Raw genomic sequence first — 17987 nt, 5'->3', positions numbered from 1 at the left:
ATGAAGAAAGTGCACATATTTAGAATGGTGAGTAAGTACCCAGGAAGGAAATAAACAAAAATTTAGAAAATTTGAATATGAGATTCAGGAAATTTTCATACCTACTTTGCCTCTAGCTAGTCAGAAATCTTGGGTAAGATGCTTTTAACCTTTCTAACCTCCTGTATGCCCAAACTAACAGAGAAAAAGTAAGGATTAGATATAATTAATTGATGTCATGTTTAACACAGTGGATCTAGTATAAATAATTAACACGTGTCTCCCATTATTATTAGTTGCTAAATAATATCCCTGCACCTAATAATCCCAAAAGTCTCTTTTCTAGGACTAGCAGTCATGGTTTATATGTTATATTTTATTCCTGCCTCTCACTTCCCCATTTTGGTAAGAATTTAGATAACATGTTAACAAAGTCAGAAAAGACATGGATGTGAATTCAAATAATTCAATGGAGAATGTTGAAGGATGAATGCAATGAAGTATTAGAGCAAAATGCTTTACAGAATTGATTGTCTCTTCTCTTTCGTTGTAGAAGGCCCTTAACCACCCATTGGGCCCTATCTCTAATACAATGCACTCACTCACAGCAGAGATATACTGAAATTGTACCATCTGGAAAGAGATACTGTGCATGTGATATAATGTAAAAGGTTCGAAGACTTAGACTCTTAGAGACTGATAGTTTTCAATCCACTCTACCACATATTAACTGTGAGAATTCAAATAAATTGCTTGACTATTTTGTTCATTAATATCCTTATCTGTAATAAAAATGGGGAAGATAGATGGCTAATATCAGGATTGGTATGGGGATTAGTGATGTCTTTAAAGTCTGTAACAGTGAACTTCAAAAAATGATAGCTGCTAATAGGAGGCATTGAAGAATTATAAGTATATGAGAAATGATCCTTTCCCTCAGGAATATCTCAATCTAGGTACAAAATAAGTGCATATGTTCCCCTCTCCACTATATCATTGAGTAGAACTTCTGACATTAGTCAGACCATTGGAGAACTGCCAACGTCAGACATCATGTAGAAAATAAATACTACCATGCTTGGAGTTATCCATTAGTACCTGTAGCTATCAAGTAATAAGAACACTGTAATGATGTCCTCTGCTTAGTTAGTATTATCTCTGGGGAGTTCAAAGTAATTTGCAGGTGGAAAATTAAATGATGCAGTTCAGGATAAAATTGAATTCCAAATAACTGTTAGAGAATTAAAATGCAATTGAACCAGAAATTCTAATCAGATATGAATCAAAGCATGTTCCTGATGAACTGTGACGAAAACAATTTATGGAAAAGGATGTCATTTTGGTCCTATAAAGTCCTCTATAACACACACACACACACATACACACACACTTTTTCATTGAGAAAATATTGGAATTGGAGAATATGATGAAGATCTTTTTTTTTTTTTTTACACTAAATAGCTCCATAAATCATGAGGCAGGTTTTTTTTTTTTTCCTCTCTGAGGCTTACTTCCTCCTTTTGCCATCCACCTTTGACTGAATAGTAACATAACAATTTAAATCAGATGTCCAAAGCTCCGTCTTGCTCTCAGTTCAGACTCTAATACAGTGATGCAAGGAAAGTGTGATCAAACTGAACAAATAGGAAGATGAGAAACATACTCTCTTTATCCTGAACAATGCAAAGGAATGACTCAATATGTGGAAGCCTCTGTACTGCTCTTTAATAATCAGGGGGAAACACCAACAGAACATTGTGAGAAAGATGCATCTATTCAGACTCCATGGGGCAAAGCGCAGTGCATATTTGGAAAGAGGTATTGACCCAATCTCCTCTGTCTCACTCACCCTGAATGTCAGAGAGTATCAGGCATCTCTGAGGTAGAGACATCTCTTTCCTTGTCTAAGAGCAAGTTACTTTGTATACCACTAATTCCAGTCATGCTTGCTTTCAATATGAAACTCCATCCCTACAGGATAAGAGCCGCTGCTAAAGCAAAATTGTTCTATGACTTATTATAATTATTTTAGTTTAAAATATATACATTCCATTAACTCCTTAAATGTGAGAACAGAACAACACAGACTGTCCCCTCTTTTCCCCCTTTCTCAAGGGTTACCATAGATACCAAGGTTGCAATGGGAACTGCTGGCAAATTCACCTAATTGGATTTAGTTAGAGTAAAAAAAGTGCAATTATTAACCTATAGGCATGTGGTTTTATTGTGAAATAGTTAATTGCCCTCAGTTATTAGCAAGTTTCTCTATAGTACCATGCATTGTTTGCAAACAGCTTTCCCATTTATTTTTCCTTATTATGCTTGCAATAACTCTCAGTGCTATCTCAAAGAAAGAAATGTGTCTGAAGGAGAGGGAAAATTCCTGTGTATCTTTGTGTGAGTGTGTGTATATGTCGAAATGGTAGAAGATTTTAAGGTAAAAACAGAAAAAAAGAGATATAAAGAAAAATCACAAATTGCAAAATTCCTTCACTAGATTTAGCAAAGTCACTCTGCTTTATTTAAATTTCTAGCTATTTGTTGGACCTTCTATTGTAATGATATGCATAGCTTTGATCACCTCAATCTTTTCTTCCTTTTTGAAAAGGAATGAAAAAATTTGATGATTCCAAGAACCACAAAATGACTGCATTTTAACTGTTTTGGGGGGCTCTTTTATCTTTAGGGTATCATTTTTCTCTGACAAATATTTTCACTGATCAAATAATGAAAACTTTTTTTTTGCCCTTCTGTTTTAAGGGCATATTTTATTTCTTTGACAAATATTTCTCTGCTTAGTGTAAATGATGTAGTTAAGATACAGAGCTCCCACTAAATATTGGGGAATTTCTTTTTTTGTTTTTTTAAAAGATTTTATTTATTTATGAATATAAGAACTAGGGTACAGGCAAGAGATGTGGGGTAGGGGCTGAGATGATTCATCAGAGACAGAGTGGGGAACAGAACAGGCAGATTGACTGAAATACACTGCTGAGGGGAGCAGCGGGCAAGTCAGGAGAGGTCTGCTGCACCATTGGGTTGCTCCCTGGCCTGGGATTGAATTTGTGCTGCAGTGGCTGTGGACATCTTCATAGGTTGCATCCTAACCCCTTGCACCACCAGGGAGGCCCCCATATTGGGGAATTTCTGAGTCTTCTGAGTAATTCCCTTTCAATTTACCCCTTTTCAGTTTATTTGCATTATCTGGAGAGTTAATTATACCCTTTGTATCACAAATAATTCAGTATTTTCCTCTGGTATATACACCTATAGGCACTTGTAGATGGCTATCTTATCTTTAAAGCCAATGAAAGCTTATTCCCTGGACAAACAAGAACATATTTACCAATAGGCCAAGTCCAGAATGGAAATAACTTAAGTCAGGCTGACACTTTAAAAACAAGTGAGATACCAAAGGAAGAATCAAAGATATCATTTTATGTCCTTAACAGCTAAGAATTCCTTTTTGTTTGATTTGAAATTTTTTTCTAGCTTAACTATTTTTAAACCACTGCTACAAGGAGATATGAATGAGTATTAATTTAAGTCTAATGATTTTTTTGTTCAATTTGCATAGGAAAAAAATAGACCCACAAATTAAAGCAATATTGCATATAATTTAGGGACACGAAATCCATATGGCTAAGGTTTTCTGCTTTCAAATTTCCCTTTGGTAAATTGATTTTTCTGGGCTTAAGCCCCAGAATCTAATCCAGCTCATCAATATACAAGCACTATCCTTATTTGATATCTTCTCTCAAGAACCTAGCTGCCAAACTGCGAAATATTTCTCTGTTTTCACTAGCTTCTAGCTTCCCCCAACTAACCCAGTCTTCACAGTCTTTAACTCATTTCCTACCAAGAAGTATAGCAGACTCTAGGAAACTCTGAAGTCTAATCTCTGTTAGAGATTATCACAGACAAAATATGTTTATTTTAATTTAGTGTTTCTTGAATCACACAGTTCATTCCCACAGTTTTAATTTAGTTTCATGTATGCTTAGCCTAGGCTATTATCATGGACTCCTAAATTGTCTTCTAACATACGCATTTCACTCAGTTTTCATGTGGCTAGCACAGCTTCACACATTGTGGGGGGGGGTGTGTTTGTGTGTGCTTCAGATGACAGGGCTAGGCTGAGAAATAGAAGGGGTTGAGGGGTTGTCTAAGAAAATCAGAGATTACATGTAGGTAGAAAAAAACAGGGTAATGAGGGGTCGTGATCAAGAAATTAGTTGTCTTTGGAGAAGTCTTTGCAGTTTTTCTTCCCATTTATAGAAGGCCAACAGGCACATGAAAAAAAAAAAAAAGTGTTCATTATCAGGGAAATGCAAATCAAAACTGCACTGAGATAACATCTCACAAGTGTGAGAGAGACCCATATCAAAAAATCCAAAACAACAAGTATAGGTAAAGGTGTAGAGAAAAAGGAACACTCATGGACTATTGGTAGGAATGCAAGCTGGTATATCCTTTATGGAAAACAGTGCAGTGATTTCTCAACATATTAAAAACAGATCTACCATATGACACAGTAATACCACTTTTTGTACCTACCCAAAAGAATACAAAACCATTAATTCAAAGGGACAATATGCACTGCTATGTTCATTACAGCATTATTTACAATAGTAGAGTTATGGAAGCAACCTAAGTACTCAAGGACAGAAGAGTGGATTAAGATGATGTGACCTATATACATAATGCAATAATACTCAGTGAAAAAGAAAAGATGAACCCTTACCATTTACAGCAACATGGATGGAACTGGAGAGGATAATGCTGAGCAAAATAAATCAGAGGGAGAAAGATGAAACTAGGTGTTTTCACCAATTTGAGGAACACAAAGAAACAAAACAAAGGGTCAACCAAAACCAATCCAATATCAAACATTAGAAATCTGTCTGCAGAATTAAGGTTCTGTAGACAGAGGGGAGGGAGGGAGGGAAGGAAAGAGGGTGAAGAACTAAGTGTAAAGGGGCTGCAATGAACTATGGTAGAGGAATGTAGGTTCTCTGGCGCTGGCTGTGGTGTGGTGACATGCATCTGAGGAGGTGTGATCCTATGTCTCAGGATCCACACAGTGTTGTAAAGCAATTTATCTCAATAAAATAAAAAAGATAAAACACAACTCACAAATAAAAAGAATTCCAGAATTTAAGGGCACAGGAAGATCTGAAATCAACAAACTTATTTCCATGATAATACAAATTTTGTTCTTGGGGCCTCCCTGGTGGCTCAAGGGGTTAGGACGCAGACTATGAAGCTACCCGCAGCCTCTGCAGCACAAGTTCCATCCTGGCCAGGGAGGTGACTCACATGGTGCAGCAGACCTGCCCTGACTTGCCCGCTGCTCCCCTCAGCATTGTATTTCAGTCAATCTGCCTGTTCTGTTCCCCGCTCTGTCTCTGGTGAATCCTCTCACTCCCCACACCTCCAGCCAAGTACCCCAGTTCTTGTATGCATAAATAAATTAAAAAATAAGAATTTTATTCTTAAAGAAGATTTTTGTGAGAAATCATCACTGAAGTATGAGTTTGCAGATATTTAAGGATTCAAGAATAGAATAGACAATTCTAATAATAAAGAATAAACACTAAAGTAAGGCATGCAAAGATGTAATCATACTGGGTCCACTTTGATTTATAGCTAGGAAAAATGGGAAAATGGATAATTTCTTGTCACTATTCTTTGCATGTGTTTTTGAGCAAATTCCTTCAACAAATCACTTCTTGTTGAAAAGAACTTTAAGACTAACCCTTTGGTCAAGGAGAAAGTTTCTCTGATGGTTTACATTTGATCCTGCCAGATGTCAGTATAATATCCCTTCTACCACAGCTTGTTTAAGACAAAGCAATGACAATGAAGTTATGGATAAAATATGTCTACGTTTTTTCTAGAAATAAAAACTCTTCTTAAATTAAATGTTTCTTTCCTTTGTCTACTTACTTCACAGAATAAAATGAATCCCCTTATAATGCTGAAAATAATTTAAGGCTTAAACCTTCTCCTCTTCTACCTACGTCCCTGGAGTTCCTTCTTACTCCCAAGATATGGTTTGTCTGTGACTGCACCAGACAAATTGTTCTTTTCTGGACAGACTTTGTATACTATATTTAATTCCACCAAGGATGAGAACAATGGAATTCTTATGTCCTCAACTGAAGTACTCTAGTTCTATTTTTGAAAACTAAAATTGTGTTCTCTTCTTCAAAGCAGTATTAGTAAAGAGTACAAGCTCATAAAAATGTGGGAGACTAAGATGTAATTCTGGTTTCTCATTCTTATTAGTTCTTGTGCATTAGTCAGGTCGTTTTAACATTTCTGAGCCACATTTATATTACTTAATGAAACACATTAATGAGAAACGCAGGATTATTTTGAGAGGAGTAAGGGAGATAATTAGGTAATTAGTATAGAGAGAATCTTCTCCTTAACTAAAATCACACACACATACACACACACACACAAAGTTAAGGCAGTATGTCTCTGAATAATTGCCTAAAACTATTTTTGAACAGGAGAATGAATTCTCTTAATTTAATTAATGGATGTCAGCAAAACCATTCTTTTATGAGTAAATATAGCAGGAAAAATATTTAAACTTTATATATATTTCAATTTATAGTTTCTTCCTATTCAAAAATAACAATTTCATCATTACCCACAATATGATTATTTTTTAAAGATTTATTTATTTATTTATACAAGCACTGGGTACAGTCAGAAGCATGGGAGGGTGAGAGAATTCACCAGAGCCAGAGCGAGGAGCAGGACAGGCAGACTGACGAAGTACACTGCTGAGGGGAGCAGCGGGCGCGGCTGGAGAGGTCTGCGTGCCATGTGGGACCCTTGCTGGTGGCTGGGGATCAAACCAGCACAACAGAGGCTGCATGCAACTTCGCAGCCCAGCACTCAACCGCTGCACCACCAGGGGAGGCCCAATATGATTAATTTTTAACATATTATGAGTAGCTATTTATATGCTACTATTTTGTAATTTACATTTTGACATGCTATTTTTTATATTATACTCACTATATTATATAGTTAATAAATGATATAGAAATACATTAAGAAAAAACATTGATATTATTACATATTATATGTATATTATTTATGCATATCACAGTAAAATACTATGTTACCTTAACAATATACATTAGATTTTTTCCACATCAATTTATAACAAGTAGAATCTTTTATTTCTCTTTCCTATTTTAATTTACAAAATTATGGTTAGGTACCTTGGGGTTTTATATAAATCATGTGAAAAGTTTCATTGTTCTGCTTTTACTCATCAGCAGTTGTGATAAGTTTACATTTGTAATGAGAATGATCCTATACAAATTGAGTTGACATTTTTAGATAGAAGGACCCTAGTTTTGTCAATATATGCAGTTCTAATTAGTTATTTCCAAGAGCAGTGACAGTTTTGAAAAGAAGAATCATATTGCATACTGTCAAAGCTGCAAATGGTCTAAGTACTTGAGAATAACTCTATATTTACACCACTGGTTTTGAAGGAATAAATGGAAAATAATAGGAAATGGCCTTTTCAAGTGTCTTACATTTTTATAGGACTATTCAATAAAATAAAATAACATCAACCTAAAATGATCTCACCTACTTAGGTTAAATCTTCCTATCAATATAGACACCTATACATTCTCTTAAAGAAGGGATAAAAGGGCACATTTCCTTAAGAAACAAGTTGGTTGTCTGAGATGGTCTAATAATAAATTTTAGAAATGGATTTTTCCTCTTTCTTTTTGTTGACTATTTTAGCTATTCACTGTGGCTGTCTTGGTTGGATTAGCTGTCATAAGACCAAGCTTCACAGTCACTGTCAGGAGCCTTGAATTTAAAAAGTCGAGAGCAGAAAAATAACCTTTAATGCCCTAAATGGAGGCAAATCCATTAAACTATGAAATTCCAGGTCTACTGTGCATTGTCTTGGGGAGCTTCTTTTTTGTACTGGTTTTTCTCTAGGGAAGTTACTGTCATATATTTACCATAATTAGTTATATGAACATTAGAAAATTTTACTATGTAATTATAGATGTGATAGAGCAAATGCCAGTCTGCTGCCCTCCAATTCATCTTTTTCACATGCTTGTCAGGACCTATCACTGCAGAAATGCTGTTTATTGGAACAGAGTGAAACATTCATGTAAAAAGACATAGTGAGCCTGGCAAAGGTTGACAAGAATAAGCAAGCTATTTTGGGCAGGAATACAGACCACACCAATCAAAATGAGTGGAGTAGAGTGGGGTTTGGTGAAATATATGGTGTTTTTCACACAGTTACAAAACATATGGAACGCTGAACAATATTTCCCAACTTATGTAACTAGTTTCATTTACTAATTCTCTGTTCAAAAATTGTTTCTACTGAATATAGCATTTTATTTCATATTTAAAGAGTGTGCATTAACTCTAGTGTTTTATAAACTATAATATTTTATAAATGGTCAAATTATTTCAGTGCGGATATCATTTTTGTTTATACTGACCAAATGTTTTGAGCTAAAATTTAGAGACAATGATGTACAGAAATCTGAGGTATGTGACTCAAGAAGTGCCACCAAATGCTGGTACCTTTGCAATCACTTATCAAGATACTGTTTCACCATGTTAAAAATAGTTTCACCCTTAAGCCAGTACCTTATTTAAGGGTGAAATATTGCCAACATTACAACTAAAACTACCCACAAGGCAAGCATCTATTATCTGCTCTATAATGTAACATTCTTAATGGTACTAGTCAATGCTAGCATATAATACAGAAATAAAGATAATCTGTATTACATAAATTACATATATAGATAAATAAGTATTAGAAAGGGGTATATGATTAGATCATTTTTGGACTGATGAAACTATTTCTATTTGCACAAATGTTAGATGAATATCAAAGGACAAAATATCCAAGAATATCAAAGGACAAAATACCAGATAATGTGTTAAGCTGAGAAACTATAAAACTAACAGACAGTAATTAATTAGAAGATGATCATATAACATATTAAAAGTTAGTGTAGCTTATGGAGACATTAAAAAAGATCAGTGGTTACCAGAGACTAGAGGGTATGGAAGAATGAATAGCTTGTTGTTAAGAACCCTATAAACAGGACTTTTAGGGTATGAAACAACTCTTTGATACTATAATAATAGATGCATACTGTCACTATAAATGTGTCCAAATTCATAGAACGTACAACACCAAGAGTCAGCCCTGAGGTGAGCTATAGACTTTGGGTGATAATGATGCATAAAAACAGATGTGTAATAAACACACCTTTTGGTGAGGGACGCTGATAATGTCAGAAATGTGTCAGGGCAGGGAATGTATGGGAAATCTCCATACTTTCTGTTCAATATTTCTGTGAACCTAAAACTGCAACAAAATAGTCCATTAAATAAAGTTGTAAAACTTAGAACACATTTTATAAGAAATGTGAAAATTCCACTGGGGTAAAAGTAAACCCAAGTTTTGCAGGATGAACTGAGTAACTAAGTAAAAAGAAAATGCATTTTATGTTATAACATTATTGAAAATATCAATATACATGTCACTTAAAATATGTATTCCTATTGAAAGTTTTTTGAAGTTTTGACACCACTGCAGGAGTTTCTCTAGAATTCGGATCTCAGTTCCTTAAAAAACTCTGCAACAGTCCCTTAGAGAAATGATTGATTCCAGATCCAGGGCAGGAAAAATAAAGAGCTTCATAGTCTTAGGCTAAAAATCAAGGAAGACCTCAAAAATAATGAGGGAATTTTGAAAAGGATACCAGAACCATCTTGAATAGTTTCCTATTTGTAGTTTAAAAAATAGTGTAATAAATAATAAAATTGGTAATCAACAGTAACAATATGAATACATAAAGAGTCAGAAGGTCATAGTGATACCCAAAGTGTAATAAAGAATAAAATTAGAAATCGACAGTAACAATATGAATACATAAAAAATCAGAAGGTCATAGTGTTACTCAAAACTGAAAAAACAAGGAATGAGAGGAAGTGTTTAAAAAATTCTATTCCTTCCTTCTTTCATTTAATTATTGAATTAAGGCTTACTAAGTTGCCCTGGTCTCCATAAGTTTAAAGCAAGTAATCTGGAGTCATCATTTGTTTGATGAGACAGAATTCAGCAGTATTTTCCTCTTACTCTCATAGCTTCATATGAATATAAATGTACCCAAAATATTCTCTTTGGCTACTTTTTAATTGATTCTTAATGATTTAGAGTCCTAAGTATAGAAAAGAAAAATCTACTAAAATGTCTATTCCATCTCTTCTATGGTAACAACCATAGAAAATATTTTCTAGGACTTTTGACCAACACAATTGTAAATGACCTTAACGATAGAACGTTTGCTATTTCCATTACAAAGGTTATTTACCATCATTGTCTGGTCTCTACAAGCTAGTCAATTCGTTACCCAATTCACTATTTCATCAAGGCTATGTACCTGCTAGACTTACATATTGCTCCTTTATATCACACTGTAACAAATGCTTTTTAAATTCCTGCTCAATTACTTCTACTCTTCTGTCCTTTTGATTTCTATTTTCACTTTCTTAAGAAAATATATTCCTTTATTTGGAATAAAAGACTGAAATAAATAGCCCCATGCTGACCTGAGAAAATTTTTGCCTTGAATATATTTGAAGCTTAAATACTGTCACTAAATTCAAATTTTCCATTTGCTATTAATTCTCAGAGAATAAGTACATTCTAAATAAATTCAGAATTCAAGCTAAATTAGAAGAACTTGGATACTATCCTGTAATCTTTGTTGTTGAAATCCTAATTGCTAGCAGTTCACTTGTAGATGCAATCCACCACCATCATGCAAGAATTGAGTGGAGTTGAAATCATCATTTCAAATTTTGTAATTTAGAAATCATGTGTTTTCTCATTTTTACAAAGTTATGACAAAATAAGATTTTTCACTTTCTTCATCTATATATGTCCACCTAGTAGACTCAAAGTGCTTTTTAAATCTTAGTGTGATGATGCCATATAAATAACAAAATGAGGCAGAAAGGAACTATCATTTCATTCATTTAAATAAATTTAAATTTTATATTTACTTTATTTTTCATATTTTAAAGAGTGATCATGGATGTGTCATGATCTCACTAAGCCTCAATTTCTTCATCAATAATAACATTTTAAAATTGTATTATTGTTATTGAGGTGACACTAGTTTACAACATTGTATATGATTAGGGGCTATAGATTCACAGCTCTTCGGAGGTGTATTGTGTTTTTATATTAATTATCTGGATAATTTAGGCTTACTTGACTTTACTATGAAATTCTTCCACTTTTTTCTTTTCCAATATTTCACAAGATATGTCTTTAAAAGTCAATTTGGGGGGCCTCCCTGGTGGCACAAGGGGTGAAGTCTCAGCACTATGAAGCTATCCACAACCACTGCAGCACAAGTTTGATCCCCAGCCAGGGAGCTGACCCACATGGGGCAGCAGACCTCTCCTGTCTCACCAGCTGTTCCCCTCAGCAGTGTTATGTGTTATTTCAGCCAATATGCCTGTTCTACTCCCTACTCTATCTCTCATGAATCTTCTCACCACCCTTTAACTCTGGCCTGTACCCCAGTTCTTGTATGTAAAAATAAATAAATCTTTAAAAAGAGAAAAAGTCAATTTGTGGCAACATGGATAGAATTAGAAGGAATAATGCTAAGTGAAATGAGCCAGAAGGAGAAAGACAAATATCAAATTATTTACTCATATGTAAAATACAGAGAAAAAAAACAAAGAAGTAGAAAAAAGAAAAGGTAAACCAAAACAATCAATCCCTAGATATCTGACTGTAGAACTGAAGCTAACAGAGTAGGGGAGCGCAGGGGAGCAAGGCAGGGAGTGGGGGAGGAAACCCAATAAAATAAGTGGAGGGTTGTGGGAGTTTTGAAGGTGGATGCAGTGTTGTAATTTTCACCTGAAGAGATGTGAAGCTATATCCCAAATTATATACAATGTTGTGAAAGGCATGTAAAAAAAAATCAATCCCTGCACCCCTATGTTATTGCAACACTATTTACAATAGCTGAGCTATGGAAACAGCCCAAATGCCCAAAAATAGAGGACTGGATCAAGAAGATGTGGTACATATACACAATGGAATATTACTCAGCAATCAAAAAAGATAAACTCATGCAATTTGCAGCAACATGGATGGTGCTGGAAGGGATCATGTTCACCAAATTAGCCAGAAAGAAAAAGAAAAAAAACAGATGGTCTCACTCAGGAATTTAGAAAACCTAAATAAGGGACAAGGAAAAAGACTAATTATAATAAAGTGAAAATCAAAATCAACAAGCAACTATAAACCAGAGACACACTGGGTGGGGGGTGATGAATATAAACAGAAATACAGTAAATAAAAAAATTGTGTAAACAGGGAGACAGGAGTCACTAAGTAATAGTTTGAGAACTAACATATTATTGCAGACACAAAGCCAACCTCTCTACCTTGTGGCTTTTTTCTCATATTGTATAACATTGTGTTATTTTGACTACTGATGGTAACAATGGGAAAAGAAAAAGAATACCCCATGGTATGCATCACATTACCCATTTTTATTTTGCATCTAGGCACTTTATCCTATAAACTACTGCTAACTTGTTTATCTTAGCATTGCCTACTTTTTGTCAGCTTCCAACTCAAACTTACTTTTTTGTCTACAAAATGGTTTCTATTAACTATCTTTGAGTTCCAACACTTCAATGATCTATTGCTAATGTTCCTTTCCAAAATATCTCTTACTTCTCCTAGATGTGTTGTGGCCATCAGTCTAATCTTTGTGCTTGTTTTAGAACACACATGGTTTGGTCACTTTAGTTAGAATGCTTCTAGCCAATATCCCAGTCTTCAAAATCCGTCCAGTAATTTAAGGTTCATTTTGTTTCATCTGATCTGATCTTCAGATAATCCCAGATGGAAATGAGGGACTGTTTTTAAATATGCCAGCTTTTGTATGTAGTGTTGCTCTAGTAATGTCCCCACAAGCTACACAAAGAGACACTGGGATCATCTGAATGCTGGAGATCCACACCCCACAGTCTCCATGATTCTGGGGGATGGGAGAGAAACAGTAAACACACTAGTTATCCAGATGCTTCTGGAACATCCAGGAAGCAGACTTTTTCATTTTAAATTTACCTGCACATTTTTTGATGCCACATTAAACCTAATCTCTGTTTATAGGGAAAAAATAGCTAATGGATTTAAATCATATCTGTTCAAATGGCTAGATTTGACTAAAAGTGGAGCAATACATGAATGAAAATGTAACACAAAGACAGAATTTTCACTTATATCTCAACAGAAATTAATTCTAATATTTGTATGTCAAGCATACCACAATTGTAGTATCTTTTTTGACATCATGGTTATTGATGAGCCCTGTAGGGTCAAGATCTCAACTTTGGGAAAATTGCTTATTCAAATGATCTGCAGTCTTAAGGCTGCTAGGTGAGGCACAGCTCAGCCTCTTTGTGAATATTCTCAAATTGTTCTCATATGGAGAATGTGGCAGATGCACTCAGCTAGCAGTAACTTTCATCCTACTTTGATAAATTTCCAGATGGAAAGAGGACCAAAATGATGTTGAATGATCTAAATTTTTGAAGACTGGGAATGGCTGTAGCCATAAAGAGTTGGTCTTTAATTGTTTAACTTAAAAGTAAATGAGTTCATAGTTTAACTAATTTGGTCCATTTCCTAGACTTATGTACTTATGTGCTTATAACCCATAGTTTCATGTCTATGACTTTTTTTTTTTAAAGTTTATTTATTTATTTATGCAAGCACTGGGTACAGTCAGAAGCACGGGAGGGTGAGAGAATTCACCAGAGCCAGAGCAGGGAGCAGAGCAGGCAGTAGGACTGAAGCACACTGCTGAGGGGAGCAGCGGGTGGCAGGAGAGGTCTGCGCCCCATGTGGGACCCTCCTCCAGGGGCTATGACTTTTAATCCAAATTTTGTATTTCCCACCATCTTCATAAGTTAATGATGGCAATAAGCAAGCAAATACAGAATGGACTAGTCGTGACTCCATGACTGAGATACAGTGTTTTCAGGAAGAATTAGTTAAAAAAAAAATGTATGTGAAGCTAACATGACATCAGAAGGTAAAAATCAGGTAAGAGGTTTGGGATTTTTACTCCGTCTGGATAACATTAAAATGACTTAGGAAAGACCATGTTTTATTTGATAAGAAATAGTAAAATGTAGATTGTGAGTAGGTATGTTAATGTTGAACAGGCAAAGCTGAAGAAACAATAAAATGTAGGTTGTGAGTAGGTATGTTAACGTTGAACAGGTAAAATAATATGTAATGAAGATGTGATAAAGGTACAGTAAAAATGCTGTCTATGGATTTTGGAAGGAATCTGTTTAAAATATGAAGAGAAAAAAAAATCATAGGAAAAAGAAATGACAGAAGAATTTGAAGTACTACCAATCCCAGACTGTTCATGTATAATAATAGGCCGATATAAAAACATAACACAGAGAGAAAAATGACCTTAGTTAGGTGTTACCTATTCTTGACCCTGTAGTTAGACACCCTTACTCTGTGTGAAATTTGAAAGCAGGATTGGTAAGTAGAAGTATACTCCAAAGGGAGCCAATAGTGTATAGCAAGGTCTGATGATTGCAGTTTCATAGGGGAGAGACTTAAATCTTCAGCTGAAATCTTAACTGCTTTCTATTATTGAGTATCTATGATTTGTCAAGCACTTTTCATGCATTTTTCTCATGAAGGTCTGTGGTAACACTATTTTACCAAGGTTCAGAATAACTTGCTCAAAGTCACACAGCCAATAATTGAGAAAGATGTGTTTCAAAACGACGATCTATTCATTGGCAAAGTCTATATTTTTTTCCAGTTATGCCAACCTTTCTCCTAGTGAGTAAGAATTCTAGTTAAATGACTAAGGGTCATTTTCTTAAAGGCAGTGAGAATTGGGTGTAAAGGGAAAGAATAACTCTTACAACAGGATAGACGTTTACCTGAATAAAGGTGTTGCCAAGACAGCAATATTAATCCCTGTAGAGATAATAGTAGATAACAATAAGTTTTGAAAATTTGCAATGCTGATGATGAAGTATGATACTAAGTGCTAAAATTATGAAAATTTTTCTCTGAAATACCTAAAAGCATCATCTTCTCCAACAAATGTAAGCAGAAATATGTTCACTTTAAGAAACACAATGATTCTTCCCCCACCACAATTAAATGTTTGTCTAATTCACCTTTTCTATATTCTTTAATATTCTTAAAGGATTATGCACATTTTTCATCCTCTTGAATAAATTGTAATGAAATGTGTAACTTGAAAGCATGCTACCTGATCTGAATATAAATTTGCCTGGCAGGAGGCTACCGGAACTCTGTTGCCAGTTGTACTTTCAATGCAAGATTCCAACATTCCCAGGTTTTCCTTTTATCACTATCTTGCACAAGTAAATTCTTCTAAATGTGTGCATTGAATATGGCATTTGGGTCCTTCACTTACGATACAATGAGACACTCTTCAGAAAATCTATAGCATGATAGAATTAGGCTGTAAAGGAGCAAATTTAGTAGTTAAATGCAAAAGAAAAATAATGATAGCAACCTTATTAAATACTGACAATAAAATTACCACTAAAGGGTATGTGAGATAAACAGAGTTCTAAGAAAATGATAGAATTTAAATTTGGGAAAGGGACACAGAAGGAAAATCACAGAACTGATAGTAAGATACTAGTATATACTGTTCCAGTCTTGTTTGAACTTGGGAAAGTCATGTTCCTTTTTAGATGAACAATTTTGAGACTTAGGGAATAACAGCAGTAACAACTCCCAAATCTCAGTGACTTTAACCATAGTGGATTAACCATGAACTCAACTTTACATCATGTGAGAGCCAGGATTATAAGAAAACAACTCCAGGGCCTCTCCGGTGGTGCAGCGGTTGAGCACTGGGCTGCGAAGGTGCCTGCAGCCTCTGCAGCGCCGGTTCGATCCCCGGCCAGCTGCGAGGGTCCCACATGGCGCGCAGACCTCTCCTGCTTCCCGCTGCTCCCCTCAGCAGTGTACTTCAGTCCTTCTGCCTGCTCTGCTTCCCGGTCTGGCTCTGGTGAATTTTCTCACCCTCCCATGCTTCTGACTGTACCCAGTCCTTGTATAAATAAATAAATAAATCTTTAAAAAAAAATAATAACTCCAACTGAAACATTACCAAATACCAACCAGGGCAGAGGAAAAACTCAATCTGGCAAAACATTCCTCGGTCTTAAAAATTACCCATGAAATGACTTCATAATGTGGAGGAAGCATAATCTTTGGTGAAGGAGCAGGAGCTGGCAATTTGGGAAGAGTCATTGCATAACATGTCTGGTAAACCTACTTCTGGGGCTGTAGATACAGAGCAAGGAGCAGTGCTAACCATGAGCATCTTCCTATTCCAAAGCAGACCTGGTACCAGCTATCACAGCCAGAAATTAGGGTCATCTCCTGGAGATCTTCTGAATTAAAGGAAATTAATCTGATTTCTAATTAATTCTGAGATTAATCAATTCGTCCTGACATAGGAATGTAGTACAAATTAGTCCAAATAATTGAATAGGTTAGACTACCTTATTAACACATCAGTTAACACACCAATAAATTGAACCCCATCATCACAGGACATGGACAAAGTCTGTCTTCATAAGAGAAAAGGGAAAGATGTTCCAGTCCTGGGATCTATGGTGTCAGAAGATTCAATACTTCTAAACACAAGAGAGGACAATGAGTTTGAGGAAGGAGAGGAGAGGTAGAATAGTTACTCAAATTACCCTTAGTATTATTATTGTTGGTAATACTAGTAATGATGACAACTATCATCTTATGCCTGGAAATTTTACACTGACATTATTATCATACTTGATCTTGTAAGAAAGTGTAGGGACAGAAGTCACTTTCTTTAGAACTCCTAGTGATGTTAAAGTACATGCCTTTTAAATTAGTGTACACTGTAGTCCAGGAAACAATACACTTCACACAGAAAACAAAGAGCAGAGAGGTCCACTTTGTCAAAGAGAGGATGGAAGGAAGGGAATTCTATGATTTAACAGCAACCATTCATCAAGATATACTGTTACTACATCATGTCAAATGTGTAACTAATACTGGAAACAATTATATAATATGAAATTAAATTTTTGGTTTCAACTTTTCTTTCCTCCTAGTGAGAATTACAGATGTATATTGAAAGAGAAAAAACATTTTTCAACAATCTACTGAAATTATTTCTTATCAGAGAATAAATATTATTTAACAAATAAAACAAAACTAGGGCCTCCCCGGTGGTGCAGCAGTTGAGTGCTGGGTTGCAAAGCTGCCCGCAGCCTCTGCAGCGCCAGTTCGATCCCCAGCCACCAGGTGAGGGTCCCACATGGCTCGCAGACCTCTCCTGCTGCCCGCCGCTCCCCTCAGCAGTGTACCTCGGTCCTTCTGCCTGCTCTGCTCCCGGCTCTGGCTCTGGTGAATTCTCTCACCCTCCCAGGCTTCTGACTGTACCCAGTGCTTGTACAAATAAATAAATAAATAAATATTTAAATAAACAAATAAACAAACAAACAAACAAATAAATAAATAAATAAATAAAGCAAAACTACTTGGCATTTGAAACTCTGCATCTGTTTCCTTCATTTTGGGTTACAAATCAGAACCCAAAGTGGTAGCAAAACAATAGCAACTTTCATTGCATTCAGTGTAAACAAAAAGACTTATCAGACCACTCATAGTCTTCCAAAAATCTAGTCAAAGGATACATTTTAACTTCATCTTCACCTATCCCCCAAATACAATGGTTTACTTGATCACTGTTGACAAGTTATGCACTTTTCTTTTCCTTTATGTTTTCTTGTATAAATGCCTATTAATATCAATTTTTTAAGTTTCAGCTTAGAGCTACTTCTGCAGTATCAGCAGATTTTTG

At 35.3% G+C, this 17987-nt stretch overlaps 1 protein-coding gene across 4 annotated transcripts in view; it reads right to left on the bottom strand.

The window, feature by feature from the left end:
• The window catches only part of RIT2 (Ras like without CAAX 2), a 460431-nt gene that overhangs the window by 433957 nt on the left and 8487 nt on the right, over positions 1-17987 (bottom strand). The window contains exons 1-3 of one of the 4 annotated variants that reach the window (XM_054694076.1): positions 16642-16662; positions 15369-15584; positions 15031-15067 (exon numbers count right to left, since the gene is read on the bottom strand). The exons of the other annotated variants lie outside the window; for them this stretch is intronic. Of the exons in view, the coding sequence (XP_054550051.1) occupies positions 15031-15067; positions 15369-15449 (118 nt within the window). The 5' untranslated portion in view covers positions 15450-15584; positions 16642-16662. Of the gene's footprint in view, positions 1-15030; positions 15068-15368; positions 15585-16641; positions 16663-17987 lie in introns of those variants that run through there. 4 annotated transcript variants of the gene reach the window in all.

The sequence above is a fragment of the Talpa occidentalis genome, unplaced genomic scaffold (genome assembly GCF_014898055.3).
Source record: "Talpa occidentalis isolate TD23 unplaced genomic scaffold, MPIMG_talOcc4v2.1 talOcc4.13, whole genome shotgun sequence".
Lineage (NCBI taxonomy): Eukaryota > Metazoa > Chordata > Mammalia > Eulipotyphla > Talpidae > Talpa > Talpa occidentalis.
This window is presented reverse-complemented; position numbering and strand designations above follow the sequence as displayed.